This window comes from Ictidomys tridecemlineatus, chromosome 7, assembly GCF_052094955.1.
Source record: "Ictidomys tridecemlineatus isolate mIctTri1 chromosome 7, mIctTri1.hap1, whole genome shotgun sequence".
In the NCBI taxonomy this organism is placed as follows: Eukaryota; Metazoa; Chordata; class Mammalia; order Rodentia; family Sciuridae; genus Ictidomys; species Ictidomys tridecemlineatus.
Genome location: NC_135483.1, coordinates 131,961,887 through 131,979,730, shown reverse-complemented (window position 1 = coordinate 131,979,730; position 17,844 = coordinate 131,961,887). Strand labels below are relative to the sequence as shown.

At 33.6% G+C, this 17,844-nt stretch overlaps 1 protein-coding gene across 5 annotated transcripts in view; it reads left to right on the top strand.

The window, feature by feature from the left end:
- The window catches only part of Kcnh7 (potassium voltage-gated channel subfamily H member 7), a 460,547-nt gene that overhangs the window by 422,299 nt on the left and 20,404 nt on the right, over window positions 1–17,844 (top strand). For all 5 annotated transcript variants that reach the window (XM_078017498.1, XM_021729010.3, XM_021728984.3 and 2 more), the window contains 4 exons: window positions 693–898; window positions 2,677–2,776; window positions 11,910–12,173; window positions 17,284–17,452. In XM_078017498.1, the coding sequence (XP_077873624.1) occupies window positions 693–898; window positions 2,677–2,776; window positions 11,910–12,173; window positions 17,284–17,452 (739 nt within the window). The remainder of the gene's footprint in view (window positions 1–692; window positions 899–2,676; window positions 2,777–11,909; window positions 12,174–17,283; window positions 17,453–17,844) is intronic.

Genomic DNA, 17,844 nt, shown 5'->3' with positions numbered 1-17,844 from the left:
TTAGCCCCAAGGTTTGCAGAAGAACAAAGACACACTTTCAGAACAAAGGCCATATGACAAAAAGCATCACTATTTATGTTGAGGAAACATAACTAGAGATTTTAAATAATTGAACAAATTCATTAAGAGCAAATACAAAATAGTTCTTAAAGGAAACAAGGTATGTTCAGACTGCTCCCTAATCCTTGAAGCTCCAGTATAAGCTCTTGTTGGCACCACCTCCAGGGACTCTCTGGACACACAAAGAATATAAATCTGACTCACTGTGGCCTTTCTCATATTCCTGGGTTAACAAAATCAGAGAAAATCTACTTGAAATTATCTTTAAAATGGTTTAGGGCAATACACTTCACTGAGCATACCTGAGTGAAGATACATTTGCTAAATTTAGATGCTTAACCAAAGAACCAAAACAAGAAAATGAAACAGATTCTATCAAGACCAGTGACAATTAGAAGCAAAATTCCTCTAGACAAATATATTATGGGTTTTGCAGCCAGTCCAGTTGCCTTAACTTTGCTGGTCATGTATGTGTTCTGTGGGATCTTAGCTTTGAAATCTTTGGCTCGGGGCTTCATCATAGATCAGTGGTCCCATTCTATTTTTAAAAGGAAAACATTAAGTTTGATTCCTTTTTTCTCCCTTTTTTTCTTTCTACTTTTTCTTTTGTTTTTTTTTTCTTTTTTTTTTAGGAAAAAATGATATATTTGGAGAAATGGTTCATCTTTATGCCAAACCTGGCAAGTCTAATGCAGATGTAAGAGCTCTCACATACTGTGACTTGCATAAGATTCAGCGGGAAGACTTGCTAGAGGTTTTGGACATGTATCCTGAGTTTTCTGATCACTTTCTAACAAACCTAGAGTTGACGTTCAACCTCAGGCATGAAAGTGCAAAGGTACATATTAACTATTTGTTTCTTTTTTTATTTCTGACATTTGTCTTATTATTGGATTACACAAATACTTCTGAAAATAACCAAGCAAAAATTACAACAAAACTTTATGATTTGTGCATATTTAGAAAGAAACAGATGAATATTGGAATTCCTGAGTTACAGAGAAGGCATTTAGCTTAATTATTTTCAAATGTGTTGAATAATTTTAAGCAGATCAATTAAGTTTGACCTTGCAGGAATTCTTAGGTGACATATTGGTTAAAATACTCTTAGTTTACCTTATGCCAATTATTTTTAAGAAATCCTGATTCCAGACTACTGAAAATCTTTTAAAAGAGTTTGTCTTATACAAAGGATAAAATATTCTTTCAGTTATTATTTATATCACACATCATTTACCACTTCTCAATAATAATGAAAAGATTTGCCTTATTCAAGTTTAGGTCCACATTAACAGAATTTCCAAATCACAGAAGTATAAGTTAATCAGGTTTTACAATAGATTCAAAATTAATTCCATAGAATAAATAATATATGGTCTAATAGAAATAAAATTTTAAATAAGTCTACACAGTAGTTAACCTAAAATGAATTTTAGGCAGCTCTTAGGCCCTCAATTTCTTCAGCCCTCAATCTCTTCCACTGTAAAAAAATGTATCCTTATGAGCTATCATGAGCTTATTGCTGTTCTATGGTCATAGAATGTATATCAGTATCCACAATGTATTACCAGGTTCATCCCCCGGCATCCTCTTCTCCCCCAAATCCTAAACCCCTACTCTAATTTTATCAGAAACCCAGTATTTGCCATTAAATACTTGCAGATATATTTATCTGCTCACTAGTATATTCTCAGGGGTGGGGGTGAAGATATTTATGTCAATATCTAGGTATTGAAATGTAGTAGATTTAATTCTCCCTAGAGTGATAGTCATCCCCAGGCACTGTGAGAAATTTGAAAAGAAGCATCTTTTTAAGTTCACCAGGGTGCCATTCAGAATCCTGATACATCTGCACAGATACTTGTCTCCTTTCAAAGCAATGAAAGATTAAAAAATATTTAGGAGGTAAAAGGTTCAAGTTACTAAGAGCATGTTTCCAATAATGGTTTTAATTCAGTACTTTGTACAATCACAAATGTCCCCAACCTCATTCTGGTTTTGTCTTGAAAAACAACAAATATCTGCCTTAGTTACTTATTTTTATAAAAGTTCAGGCAGCACCCAAATAAATTAAGTAGGAGCTTCCATATATTATAAAGATTACTCTCAGAGTCGGGAGGAGGAGCTGAGAACAAACATAATAAAGGACTCTCAGCATTCGTTCTCATATTTATTGTTGTGAAATTTAACTTGATGTTCATTAATGTAAATTAAATATTATAGGTAATTGAAACAAGTTTATACTTTTTATGTGTAGAAATAGAGACTAACTATAGTTTTGAATTTTTTGTCATTTTGACTCTACCAAGCTGCATAAAACACATCCCACATAAAGGAATATTTTGTTTCAAAAGACTGCATCATCTCCAAACATGTCCAATAAATAATTTCTACTATGATTTCCCCATCAGATGGTAAAATTTCTAGAATTATTCTAGCATTCTGTTTTATAATTTAGAGACAACTGTTAAGTAAACTATTGTAGCTGTTTGCCTGCAATCTAATAATTAAGACTCAAAGTGGTTCTGATGATATGAAATAGTGAAGAGTTCGCTGATAATGCACCATGTTCATGTCAAGTAAACTTCCATTTATCTTCATGTTCCATTAACAAAGGCTGATCTCTTACTACGATCACAATCCATGAATGATTCTGAAGGAGAAAATTGTAAACTGCGAAGGAGGAAATTGTCCTTTGAAAGTGAAGGAGAGAAAGGTAATTTACTCTGTTCCTAAAGTTTAAATCCAGAGCATGTGGTTATTAACTCTTCTTACTTAAATGCTCATTATAGTTCTGATTTCAAAAGTAATTCAGGCTTTAGGAGGACAAATACTTTGCTTTTTTTTCAAAATCTAATGATATGGTTTCTGATTTTTTTATCGATAGCTTCCTATTATGCGATTTAACAAAAGTGTCTGATATCTACAAGGACATGACAGATAAAGAAATAGAGCAGATTGATTAAAAAGCAGAAGTCATTTAAGAATAGTTGCAATAACTATGCCTTAGAGTTCTGAAAAGAGAGTTCTGGAAGGAAGACTCTTAGGTCAAGATCTCAATCTCCCCTCAGGCCCCATGTGTATAATACATGGATGGGGACAGAAAATGGTCCTCATCTTCCCTTGGGAAGGAGATGGCCCCAACTCAAATAATGACTACTGTCACAGGAATAAGTGCACCTTGGTGAAATGCAGATGGAGATAAACTTAAGTGTGCCTGGGAAGATGAGACAAAGCTTTCATGCCCTCTCTGATTCCACAGACATTCTAGTCTTCACCTTATCTGGCCCCACAGTAGCATCTGGCATGATGACTCAGTTCCACTCCTTTTCTTAAATAATTTTGCTTGGTGTCTGTGACACTTTATTTGTCCTATTTTCTTTGTTCCCTCACTAACTCCATGAAGATAATTTCAGGATCATTGTCTGGTAATCCAATTCATCAGTTGTTAGAATTTCTTAAGACATTAGACTCTTGTCTTCTCATTCTACAACATTTTTCTTTCCCTGGGTTATCTCATTTATGCCTATTATTTAATTAGACCATCACAAAAGAGATGTGCATATTTACATCTTAGTCACAGAGCATCTGATCTTCAATCCTGTATATCAAAATATCTACTAATCCATCTACTTCAGATCTCAAAGGCTACTCAAGCTCAACATTTCCTAAATTCAAGTAGAGATACATGTCTTCCCTTCCATATCCACACTTTTGCAAATGTCAGTGCCAGCCAATCAATTATATGAACCAGATATCTAGGAGCAAAGCTCTCAACCTTTGTAGCAACTCTGGCAATAGGTCTTGTTATAGCTACCTCCAATAAATCTCCATTTAGTCTTCAAACCAGGTCTCCTTTTGGATCACTTCTTTCCATTTCTGTAGTCATTATCCCATACCAAGATAGACTCTCTGCTCCCTGAAATGCAGAAATAGCTTTCCAATTTTTCTTTCCACATAAAACTCACCCTTCTTTTCATTTATGCTACACACTAGGGTCTTTTTGTAAATATTGTTATGTTTATGTTACCCACATATATTCAATGCCCTATAAGGACTTCCCATTTCCTGTACTCTTAATAAGGTTGGTCTCTGCCTACCTCCTTGTTCTTATCAAATACTACCTATCCCTTAACTACCCTCATCAGCCACTCTCCTTCCCCATCAGTTGATCATCTCTGCATTTTTTATTTTACTTTTATAAATAGGCTTATTTGCATCCTTATTTAATCAATGTTATCTGCCTCTATATTGTAAGCTCCATGGAGTTGGGAAATATTTGGTGCTCCCTGGCTTCAGTAATACATAACAGTTGCTCAACAAATAACTGTTGAAAGAATGAATGAAATACTTTGGTCATCTTCCTTTTAATTTTCTTTCCCCTTTTTTCTTTTGATTGAAATTTTTTTCGTGACTCACTTCCCTGTTCTCTTGAGTTCTTTCCCCACAGGAGATGATCTACTGTCTTTAGCTCCATCTACCTTTCAAGTGAATTAAACTGCTCTCTCATCCATGTAAATTATTTCTGTGATTTTGCTGATATTATTCCCTTAAAAATTTAAGGGAAATAAATTTTCCCTGTCCTCAAACATGTGTGTATGCACACTCACACACCCACAACATGCCACTTTTTCACCACAAATTTCTTTTTTTAATCTTCGTCAGTTTCCAATTATATATTTGACATGAACTGTTTCTCGATTTCCCTAAAGGTATAAGGTCTTTTATGAATTCCCAAGGCACTTTGATCTTGTGATATTGTGTTCAGTGATTATTGATATATTTGTCATTTTTCTCGACCAAACTTCAGCAAAGAACATTTGATAAATATTTGAAAAGTTGGGCTAACTTTTGAATCCTCTGACCAATTGTAGAACAATAAACCATTCATGGATAGGCGATAAGTTTTTTCTGCCATCACTTTCTGTATTCTCTTGGTGACTTTTTCTAAAATCAGAGAACCATTACTGTCAAGCTGTTTTTCCACAGAGTTAATCTAAATCCCTTATCCTGAATTTAATCTCCTATTTTTATCACACTGGAAATGAAGAACAGCTTGACAATGATGTCTATATAATAACGTCCCCCATACAGTTGAAGATTTATTAAATCTTTTGTCAATCTTATTCAATTTCCTCATTCTCAAGGTAAATAATCTAATATTTTTATCTCCTGATAAGGCCCTGAAAGCATGTCAAAATTTATATTGTGTTCATGCAACCAGACATTTCTATTGATTTTTAAAACTTTTCCTTTAATCACAGGCTTAGTCTATGAGGTCCATTTTATATTAAGTGTAGATAGCAAAAGATTTGCCTACTCGCAGCTCTTTGAAATTTCCTGGTGTGTCTGTGAGTAACTATAAATTGGACAATGTGAAAACACAACTGATTCTAGTTATCCAGCACTTAAAACCTTATTCCAGAGTTCTTAAGATTCCATGGTGCTGCAGGCAAGTGTAAAATTTGCTGAAAGCAATTTGGTCCCTATTAGCCCGGTCTAATGCTCTTTAGGTGACCATGTATTCTATACTGCTTGATGTAAAATCAGTGTCTAGAAGGAAAATACACACATATATAAGGAAAAGGAACAGAGAACTTTCAGAGGACTCACTAATAAATCGTAAATGGCATGTGGGTACCTGGACTAAAAGTGTCCCATGAAATGTTCTCATTATTTTAGTGTTAATTTACTGTTCATAAGAAACAAAACATTGAAAGCAAAATTCTGAGATTACTAATGACTGGGAAATCAATCAACAGAAGCAACAAGAATCAGAGGAAGACCATGTGCAGTGAAGGCAGAAAGAGGTTGAGTCTTGCATTCACCTGATGCCTCTTCAACAGGAAGCTGTGGGCTTCATTCCTCACCTGCAGCCCCTTCCTGTAATGCTTACCATGTGTGGCTAAGGAATTCACATTCAAAACAGTGGCCTTTAAAAAGAAGAGTTGGGAAGAAGATTCTCTGGCAAGTTGATGAAAAATAGTGAATCTGCTGATGAAGGTGGTTTGTTTTCTTGAGTTGCATGAAGTTTATATCTTCTGGAGAAGACAGTTGTCAGACACCTTGTATTTTTTAGAGAGTCTTCAAGAAGTTAGTTGGATTCTCAAAATTGTGACAGGGAGTTACCCAGGATCTATCTGCATGTCTAGAGGTATTGTAGAAGAGTTGCCATAGCTCTTATGGGGGAAGTAATATGTTACTGTTACAGAAAGTAAAGAATAAAAATGAGGGTTCTGTGATTTATTCTGTACCAGAGACATTGTTAAGGCAGGTGGACACAATAAAAGTAATTGAGGAAAATTCTGAAAACTAGTCTCTTTTTGAGTGGTCTTCAGAGTTGTGCTAACATGATGCATTGTGTCATGGAAATATACATTTTTAAAAATTATGTGTTGTATATAGAGTATAATATACAGAAAATATTAGTACAGTAGCATGTATAATGGCACAGGAGCCATTTATTATTATACTATACTATAAATACATAGGGCTTCTGTCTGTGTGTATATTAAATGTATAAAGTATCATTAAACATTCATGCATTCATGCCCATGTACATATTTTATTGATAGGGCTTATATGACCAAATATTTGGAATGTAGCACTCAATTTTTCCTGTGGACAAATAAAAAAATGCACATTGAAAAGTAGCTATTAATGGCTGATTAGGGTGCCAATAGCCATTCGGCAGAGAATAGTCCAGTCATGGCAGCAGTATAAAAGGCCTGAGCCAATAAATTGCCCATTTACTTGACAAAGAGTCATTGAGTGCCCACTGCATGCTAAGTTTGCCTATGTTTTTATCTTTGTTTCTATTTTGTTTTAAAATTTTTGTCTCTATTTCCTAGAGAAAATTCTTCAGTAGTTAACCCGGAAACAAACAGAAATTCCTTCTAAATGCAGTGTCTACATACATTAAGAAGGCTACCTTTAAAGTTTTCATTACATTTTCTAGATGATTTAGCAGGAAAATTAAATATTTCTACACACTTTGCAGAATTGAATCTTTCATTTTTTGGTACCAAGTAGTGAAAAAGAAGAAGAAGAAGAAAATTTAGAAGGAACTCTAACTAGCTTTACTGATTGGAAACTCTCTAACATTGTGAAAAGTCATGATGTAATATCCCTGCTGATGTTGGAGATATATATATATATATATATATATATATATATATATATATATATATATATATAAAATTACACACACACACACATATATGTATATATATAATTACACACACACACAAACATATGTATATATATATATACACATATGTTTGTGTGTGTGTGCGTGTTAACTAAAGGATGTAGGCCACCACCATGAAGAGGCCTACATCCTTCATTTAAGGTTTTATCTAAGGGGAATCTCAGGACAGAAGGCACAGATGCTTTGGCCTTCCTTCTTCATCAGATCTCCACTGAGGTACCTTTTTCTAACCATCTCTTCTCTAATTTTTTCCCCATTCTTTTTCCAAAACCCTAAAATTCAAAAACAGGACATATAATTAGCTCAATTAAATATCAAAAAAATGTATGGAGTCAGAAAGAATACGAGTATGCTTAGCAAGAGAGACATTAGCATGCAAAGTTAAAGAATGCTTGGCTTCTCTTTCCTATTGAGACCTTTTTACTTTCTTAATTTTGAAACCTTAGAAACCAATTTCCTGAGCTCAGAAGACTTTATCACTCCTGCTAATAGATTATCACAGTAAGTCTTGATTGATGTAAAGAACTGGCAAAAATGAAAAACTAATTTAAGTAAATAAACAAACAAAAAATTAGTGTTAAGGATGTGCCTGTGGCAACAAAGTGGATGGAAATGAAGGTGAAACACGTTTATAATCCTCTTTCCACTAGGCTTGGATGGCTCCACATACCTTAGGAGATATATATCCTAAGAGGAGGAAAGAGAGACTGACATTTTCTCATTAAAAATCCAATGTTCCAGAGAACAGTGTGCAAATGACTTGAACTCACTACACATCCCATTTCAAAGGATAACAATTAGCATCATCTTCTGTATCTCTGTATCTTTTGGATGATACCAACCAAAAGCTAGTAAAATTTGAGTGTTTCTCCAAAATAAGACATTTTTATAACTTCTATGAAAGGAACTTAAGGGGTAAATATACATATGGATTAATTTACTTATATAGATTAGGAGAGTTTTAATTCTAATTTTATTAAGCTAATCACTTAAATACATTAGTATGATAATTGGTGACTCTGAATTTTCTTTAACAACAAACAGTGATTAGTTTTATTCCTCTTAATAGTATATACATGCATATTTTTTCCAGGTCTATGAAGGTATTATTGACAAAAATTAATGATGTATGTATTTATGATGTACAATGGGATATTTTGACATTTGCCTACATTTCAAAATGACTGCAATTGAGATAATTGTTACACACATGGCTTCACATATTTATCTTTTCTATATGTGTAGAGAGAACATTTATGATCTTCTGTCAATAATTTTCAAACATGCCATACATTAACTGTAGTCACTATATCAGATGATAAATCTCTATAATTCATTCATCCTAACTGAAACTTTGTACCAACATATATTGGCCAACATCTCCCCAAGTGCATCGTTTATTAGTCATTAAGAACATGAAATCTTGTATTTATATATTTTTAAAAAATATTGTTTGATCCTTTTCAATATATCTGACACCACATAGGTACTTGATCTCACATGACTTATATTTCAGCCTCTAATTTTCCAATGAAAACTTGTTGTAAGACATCTGACTGGAAATTCCTCAGTTTTTTCTCAAAATTGTCACCAGTGGAAAACATAAAACTCAAATGCCAGGAAAGTACATAAAATTTTGTCTCTTGAATGAAAGGTTATGTCCCCCTGTAGGGTCTGACAAAGAAAAATGGTAACTAATTAGAGAGAGAGACTCCATAAAAGATGAAGCAATCACCAATGTTCATTCCCCGATTGTTTTTGAAATTGAAGAATTTTATATATGTTTTCTAGGATGGATGGGTCAGCCACTCCATCAGGACACTATTATTCTATCATTTAAAATTGATTCTGAAGCTAGCTAGAGAGACCCCCACCAACAAATTTTGAATGTTTTAGAATTGTTTGACAAGAAAAGGGAAAGAGATGTATGAACAACCTATAGGAATAAAGAAAAACAAGGTTTTCAGTAATCTGAATCAGAAAGTAAATTTGATGCTTAAACAAAGAGGCAAAAAAACATTCTTTGTAAAATAATGGATTCTAGTGATTACATAATCTCACTTCTAGAAAAAGAGAAAATGTAAAAACTCTAATATTTCTGTTCTCAGAATACTATTTCTACACAGGTCACAAAAAGCTTTAAGAAAAAATAGTACCTAATACTATTTAATGTCTATCAAATGATTCAATTTAAGCAGAAAAAGGCAGGCATGGAGCAGCCCATCAAATCTGGAAGTACCTGGAGGCTAATTATAATGCATTTCAGCTGCCCAATTTCATGTAGTACATCTGCCAACATCCAGCCTAAGCCCAAGCAGTTTCCATTTTTAATCCACAAATAGATTGTCACTTTAACTTTCACTTTATATGACAGAAAATGAAACCTTAATTTATCTAGTATGAATTATAAAAATGATGTTCAGTGGAGTTGCATCAAAGCAATACTTCACATGACCTAGATGATAGGCCAGTAAAGCACAGAAATAAATGTGGGGTTTTTCTCCATACAAAACTAGAAAAATTCAAAAATACTTACTTTTTTCTTCCTTTTTCAGGATTCTGCTTTTATCTGGAATTTTTGCTGGAGGACTTATGTCCTATGCATATGGAGTAATCCACTCCATCCTACCAAAGAGAACAAAATATTAGTAATTTCCCATTCTATACATTTTGTGAATATTTGTCATTAATTGAAATAAGTGTTATAACTAAATCTAAAAAATATATATTAACTAATGAATTTTGTCCCTGATAATCCAAATCAAGTATAAGTAGATAGACTAAAACTGGAACCCATGAAATAGGTAAACATGTGTAAGGATTTGAAATTGTATGGATTCTCCAAAGCCTCTTGAGCCAAAGAGACAAATGGATTATTAATTTGTGGTGTATATTCAATGCAAATATCTATATTAGCATTATTTATACCTTTCTAGATTAGATTGTAGGTATATGAATTAATGGTTAATTCAGTTTATATTTGATTCTGCTGGGAAAGAAGATGAAAAATCCAGGTTGGTTCAAATCCCACTGGTATTTAAGCCATGGACTACAATATGGTTTACTTGGAGGAAAATCCCTGAAATTCACTGATTTGATATAATGATATGTGAAGCTCCCCCTACCCCCCCATCCCACCCCCTTTTTAAAAAAAATCTCCTAACATGAAATTGGTAGCTACTATCTTTTGAGAAATGAAATGATGTGTTCAAGAAGTGGAGAATGTTGACCAAATTTTCAGAGAGCTTTGGAAGAAGGAAGATGTTTAAGATAAAGAAAATGGGGAGGAAGAGGACAAGATTGACTTTTAATTAGAGCTGTGTCAGAGAAAATGGAGAAACATGTCTCTAAGAATAGCTGATCTGAACATATATAGCCAATTAGATCAGTGGTTGAGCCGAGACATATAAGTAATGTGGAGTAATCAATGATGACTTCTGTTGTACTTGGGACTGGAAAGTCTGTGGTTTTCTTGGCAATGTTGGGATTAAAGAGAAAGTGTGAAATCTTAAAATAAATTAAGCAATCTGCATTTTATAGATTACACTTTAATTGACTGAACATAAACTCATTAATAACAATTTCATTTCAAGGTTATTTTTAACCTCTATTCATTTTTTCCTTGGGCTACTTTCTGGCTTCTTGTATTTTAAATTATGATTTAAAAAATAAAGAAAAAAACTTTGTTTAATTTCTATGCCATATGGGAATTTTAAAAAGCAGTTGGATTTTTCTCTGAAGTGGCCTTAAATCAATTCATTTGGCCTTCTATAAATAACAAAGTAAGCACACCCAGGCACAGAGTAGATGGGGACACTGTCTTCACCATTTCTCTAGAAAATGATAGACCTCTTGGAGTTTTGTTGGTTAGTTATTAGCAGAAGCCAGATGGAGAATTATACTGTCTCCCCAGGACACTAATAGAAACAAGCCCTAAGATTTGTCTCTGAGGTTTTTTTTCTGCTGAAATATATTCTAACACAACCTTCAGGGGCTGAAATTATCCTGACATTTCAGTATAAAATAGCCAATAAGCACTAGAAACTTTAATGTAATTATGTAAAACTTACCTCAATTACTGCATTTAAGCATTATATTTTTGCATTATACTACATGACCAAACTTTCTGGAATGTTGGGGCCATTACATGCATTGAACTAAGGTTGAAATTCATCCTGCAAGCTTTTGGTACAAGGAGGCTTCCAATTTTGACCTTTGCAATATGTGAGTGACTGCCATAGATGATAAAGCATGGAAGTTAAAAACAAATAACAAGCTGCATAGTGGTGATATTTAGAATTGGGACATATTTTTCCTTTGTCTTTTTCATTTCCCTAAAGAGATAGTGCACCAGATTCTAAGAATACAAATGACAGTTGAGCATGTATAAATAAGTTTGTAAGTTATCCTATAGTTTTCTCTGAGACTTAAACTTTCCTGTTGCAAATTTTCTTTTAATTTTGAAATGAATGATTTATCTCATTAAGACAGTCTAATAGTCCTCTATTTTAAAAAAGTCTCCAAAGCAATTACATTTATATTACAAAAAAGGGCAGTTTGTGTGTAGCTAGTTAGTATATGTAGCATGCATAGGGTCTTACATTTGATTATCTGCTATAAAATAACTTTTCTTCTGTAGATTTTGGCAAAGAAAGCAGCACAAATGATCCTGAAGACTCTGCAGATACCATAAGACATTATCAGAGTTCCAAAAAACACTTTGAAGAGAAAAAAAGTAGATCATCATCTTTCATCTCCTCCATTGATGATGAACACAAGCCGCTCTTCTCAGGAATAGTAGATTCTACTCCAAGAACAGGGAAAGCAGCTGGGCTCCATTTCGAAGAAGCAATGCCCACCTCAGGAAGGATTCATGTCAATAAGAAAAGCCACTCTTGCAAAGGTAATCCAGAATCAGGAATCAGGTTGTCTCTCCTCAGGGCTAAACAGACTATAATGACTTTTCACAAATTGAGAACTGTACCAACACATGTTAATCTAATCTTTTTCAATTCATGTCTGTAAAGAGTTGAGATTTTAGATAATCTGCAACGTAGTGTTTGCATAATTCTGGAATAAGTGGCAAATATTTCCAAACAATGTCAGCATGAGAGGTATTTGTGGCCAACCAGGCTTAATTATAGGTAGAAAGCTTTCTGAAAGCCTGTTGATGCAATTGATTCCTATGTGGAGAGAGCATCCATGACTATTTTAAGAGATTTTACTGGTTAGTTCTTTATGTATGTCTTCTGTACCCATTTCTTACCCCCAAACCTATAGTTTTATAACTTCAAAGGTAAATGCAATCATATTACAATACAACATCATACTGTGAATTATGACAAACCAAAGAAACTATCCTGAAATATTCTGTTTTCCTTTTTTTTTTTGTACTGGGGATGGAGCCAGGTACCTTACCACTGAACTATGTCCTGAGTCCTTTTTATTTTTTATTTTGAGACAGGATCTTACTAAATAGCTTAGGGCCTCACTAAACTGCCCAGGCTGTCCTTGAACTTGCAATCCTCCTGCCTCAACCTCCTGAGTCACTGGGATTATAGGAGTGTGATCATCATGACAATCATGCCTAGCTTGAAATAGAGTATATTTTTGATAAGACTTCTTTGTTTAATATCCCTACTAAAAGGAATACAGAAATATATGTGTTTTGTTGAAGAAAATACACAAGAGATGAGTAATAATGTTTTTTTAGAGAGAATTTTTTAATATTTATTTTTTAGTTTTTGGCGGACACAACATCTTTGTATGTGGTGTTGAGGATCGAACCGGGGCTGCATGCATGCCAGGCGAGCGAGCTACCGCTTGAGCCACATCCCCAGTCCCAATAATGTTTAATATATGCAAATTTCATTCTGAAGGATGAGAAACTGAGGAAACCTTGAAAAGTTATCACATGGAAGAACAATTAATTTAGCATAATAGGAGCTAGATCTATAGATATAGCTATTAAGTGGTACCCATAACAGTTGTGAGTCCAACTTCTTGGATTCTAAAACCAAATCTGTCACTTGCCCCCTTTATGACTTGAGATATGTGATTTGACAAATCCAATAATACACAGTTCACATTTTTAAAGCATAATAATAATATCTAACCAACTCATTAGTTATGATTATTATCCAAATTAAACTGTAAATGACTTTATCTGAAATAAAATCCCCAACCTATTTGATATTTTCTCACTGGTTTTACTATTTAATATGTATCTGGATGTATAAAATGTAAATATTAAGATAGCATAAGAAAAAAATCAAAAGAATATAACAAAAATTAAGGAAGAAATAAGATGTTTTGACCTGGCAAGATAATAAAATTATACCACAGAGTAAGTAAATACTACCTACGAGCACACCATTATTCCAAATGATTATATTTGACAACAAAGATTTCATTAAATCTAGGATGTTCAGGTTTTATATTTTTCCAGAGTTACTTTCCATATCATGTCAAATCAGCTTTTACCAGGATCCCACATGGAAATAAGCTAAGAATATATGCAAATGTCCTCTGGACAATCAAAATTCTTGATGAAGTGAATGAAAATAGTACCTCATTTATCACAGTGGAAGAATAGAATATTAGATGTGATTACCAAATGTCCCGTTTTAGTTATTTATGAAAATGGATTCTGGGAAGTACTAAGAATAGAAACAGGTTGTATCATGGAAGTCAAAAGTTCTGAAGAGCTTGTTGAACAATCTCTACTATACCAAAAGTCAGCATAATGTGGCCCTGCTGAAAAAAAAAAAGTGTTTTGTTGTTTTCTTCTTGAATTTTAGACTTCTATATGACAAGTCTTTAAAGAAATATTTGGGGAATTTTATTTGACATTATAATGATTCTCCCTGACAATGAATTCTAATGCCCTTCACCTAATATAATGCTAATTCTTCCAATCTTTAACTAGCTATTCTAAATGCCCAATAAGAACAGTAGTATTCTAAAAAAACAAAATAATTTTAATATCTCCAAGTTGTTAATTTTAAAAAAGTGTTCAATGTAGTATCTATGCAGGCAATAACTAATTATCTTGCAAATGCCAAGCTAAATATGCATGTCAATTAAGTAACTGTAATTGATGCTATATAACTTCGATCAGGGTGATTGTTAACATGACTAATTAATAGGATTAACCAATAGAGAATTTAAAGACTAAGTCACTGCAGATTTTATTCCCTATTGACTTTTAAGGTAAAATCCTGTGTAATGTTCAAAATTTTAATAATATGTAATATGTAGGTGTGTCTGCCACAGTTTGAACTACTAAAATCCCCACAAAGTTTAGTTTCAACATCAATAGGAAATTTCACTCCCTGGTATTCCTGGGATTTGTCATATTAAATCCAACAGAAGAGAGATTCAGAGCACATTAAAGCAAAACTAAAAAAGGAAAAAGGAAGAAAAAAGGAAAAAGGAAGAAAAAAAAAGATTAAGTGGACTCTGATTCTACTTACATTGAGGTCAAAAGTTGACTCTAGGAAAATTTTGTACCAGAGCAAAGTTAGTTTACTTTCTGCTCATCCATTTGAAGAAATGTATCTTGCAACTATAGCAACATTTGCCAAGGCAACCAAGTGCAGATTCTTTTCTATGCTATATTTAGAAAGTGTCTACAAGGATGTTCATTTGATTAAGACCACTAGCCATGATTTCCCCTTTGAACTCCTCATTTTTTATATTCCTGTTAAAAACAAGCTAATCACATATCTCTAGATTTTAATAAAAGAGTAAATTATAATCAAGGAAGCTTCTGTCTCACAGTATATTTATTCATTTCTGCTAGAATAATCTTTTTTTTCTTGAACACTGCAGTAAAAATATTATCCTCCATAATTTATTGCATGTGATTCACCCTTGTCATTTAAAAATCAATTTATTACACAGGATTTGAAAAGGAGAGAGCTGTTAAGCATATGCAGAATGCTGTATGCTTTTTTGGCACTAAGCTTATGAACATAAATATGTAATTTTAATCCTATCAGTTCTTGTCTTCTCTGAAGAAATGTTCATACATGAACTGGCTATCAGGACTAGACAGGGACAAGTGTTGGCAGCACCAAAACATTTGTATGTGTTCTGATGCTTACTTGGCATTGCTAGCCCAAAGTTGAAACCTGTTATATTATCATTTTGCATCTTAAATTGGTTCACATTTCTGTAATAACAAGTCATACTTCTCAGTAAAAATCTGCTGATAAATTACTTAAAACTCCAGCAATATCATTTTTCTATGTTAAGTTACATTTTGTCATGTTTGGTAAAATATCAAAAGAAAAAATAAGCTGTCACTCTCTAAACCAAAGCTGAACACCAGAATCAGTAAGGAAGCCATAATCAGGAGTTTTTCTGGTGTTCCTTGTAAGTTCTGTGAGATCTGTTACCCGTTTCCACAGAGCAAGGAACCTGGTCTTATATTTTTCTCATGCTATCTTTAGATATGCTTAAATGCTTTGTAAAAGCTTCCTCTCCCTAAGACTGAAATTATAGGCACCTCATTAGAAAAATTTCTGTGTATTCAATGATAAAAGATAGTGGGGGGAAATCCATAGAGAAAGAATATAGAACTTTGTTGTTCTTTTATCTGCTACTTATTGAAAAGGATGCACTTGAGCTCTCTCACTGTACTTTTAGAGAATCTATGGGGAATGAAGTCTTACAGTTCTGTTCCCTATCTCTAGAATCATAGCTAATTCTGGCCAATTCAGTTACTTTCTATTGAAATTTTTAAATCACTAAGAGTATAAATCCATAACTATGTAATTTTTCTCAATGTCTAATCATAGGAATTTGCCAAGATTTTAAGTCTTTATATCAAAACCAAATCACTTTCTCTAATTCAAATCTATTTCCATGTGAAAGGGAATACCAGCTTGACAAAATCCTTCCCTTCCATCAGTCTTCCCAAAGGGAAATATATATATATTTTTTTCTTTATCTCTTAAATAAGCTCCCAATTTTATTCTTATCTTTTCATGGGTTTTATTTTTCAACCCTTCAATCATTTTTATAGAGGGTAAGAGAGCATAACAAAACCATCAAAAGTATGTAAGTAACACAGAAAGGATACATTTTTCCCCCAAATATTGATAGTTTGAAAATACAGATCTTAGGAGAAAGAGTAAATTAAAAGAGGTTCAAAAATAAATCTCTGGATGAAAAATGATCACAAAGTTGCTAGACTGAATTTTTCAAGTTCAGGGGCTTTGTCTCCTTCCTCTTCAAGTCCTCCACATTTAGCAAAGTGTCTGGCACATAACAGGCACCCAAAACATTGGAAAGGGGGACTTGAGCAGATAAGCTGTTTGTTTAAAGTACATTAAGAAAAATATACATAACAAAAGAGCCACACACACACACACAAAAAAAAACATTGGCTAACAATGTGATGATATTAAAATACAGTGCAGAAGAAGCTTCAAAGAAGCAATGAAACAGGATGGGAAGACTTTAAAACTCTTCTCCTCTTTAATAGTTTATGACTCCTTGGCTCTACCTTGAATTGGGCTGCCTAAGAATATACCCTTGAAGATCAGCACTTCCCTCAAGAGTTTTATCCTGGACCATAAAGAATGCTTACTATGCTCTGAGAAAGAGCCCAAAATATCTCAAATGTTAAGTAAAACATTATAAACAAAATGTTATTTCCTCTCGAATTCAAAAGCACAAAAACATTGTGCTCTAATCAGTTATGTTCAGCCATCCATACCTTCTTTTAGCACAAATAGAAAGAAGACAAAATCATAACCAAGACTCCTGACCTGCTATAAAATTTTAATGCTATGAAAATGCATGTGGTAGGTAAGGAAGGCAGAGTGAGAGTAGGACCCTACCACCAATTGGTCATGGCCCCTGATCTTGTCCATGAACCACTTTGGTTCTGTGTCTCCTGGGTTATATCCTAAGATCCTTTACAGCTTGTCTTGTGAGTGTCTGTGTTTATGAGGCAAAGGAGTGCCAAAGAAAGCCGATGTCTAACTCGCTCTCTTCCACAGATATCACTGACACGCAAAGCTGGGAAAGAGACAATGCCAGGGCTCAGCCTGAAGAGTGTAGTCCCTCAGCACTTCAGCGAGCTGCCTGGGGGATCTCAGAAACTGAAAGTGACCTCACCTATGGAGAAGTAGAGCAAAGATTAGATTTGCTTCAAGAGCAACTTAACAGGTATCAGAAATGGTGGGGCAAAAGGAGAGTATGATGCAAGCCATTAGACGTGTCTAGCTTTGCTTCTAGCAAATTCCTCTTACTGCAATCCCATATTTTCCACACATACTTATTTAAAATAAGACTAGAAACTGACAGAATTATCAATTTGTGTTGCAAGGAACATTTATTTGCACTCCGTATCTTAAGCAACATATGTCCTATTTTTTCTTTCTCTATCTTAAAATTAAGTAAATCACCATCACTGGCTACCTCCCCTCAGAGTAATTCATATTTGTCAACTAACACCTTTCTGCTTTTAATCCTGCTTTTATACTTTATAGTTGTTTCTGGTAATTTATCCATATTTTGTGGCATTTTTAAAATACTGAAATAGTGATTTAAACAAACAG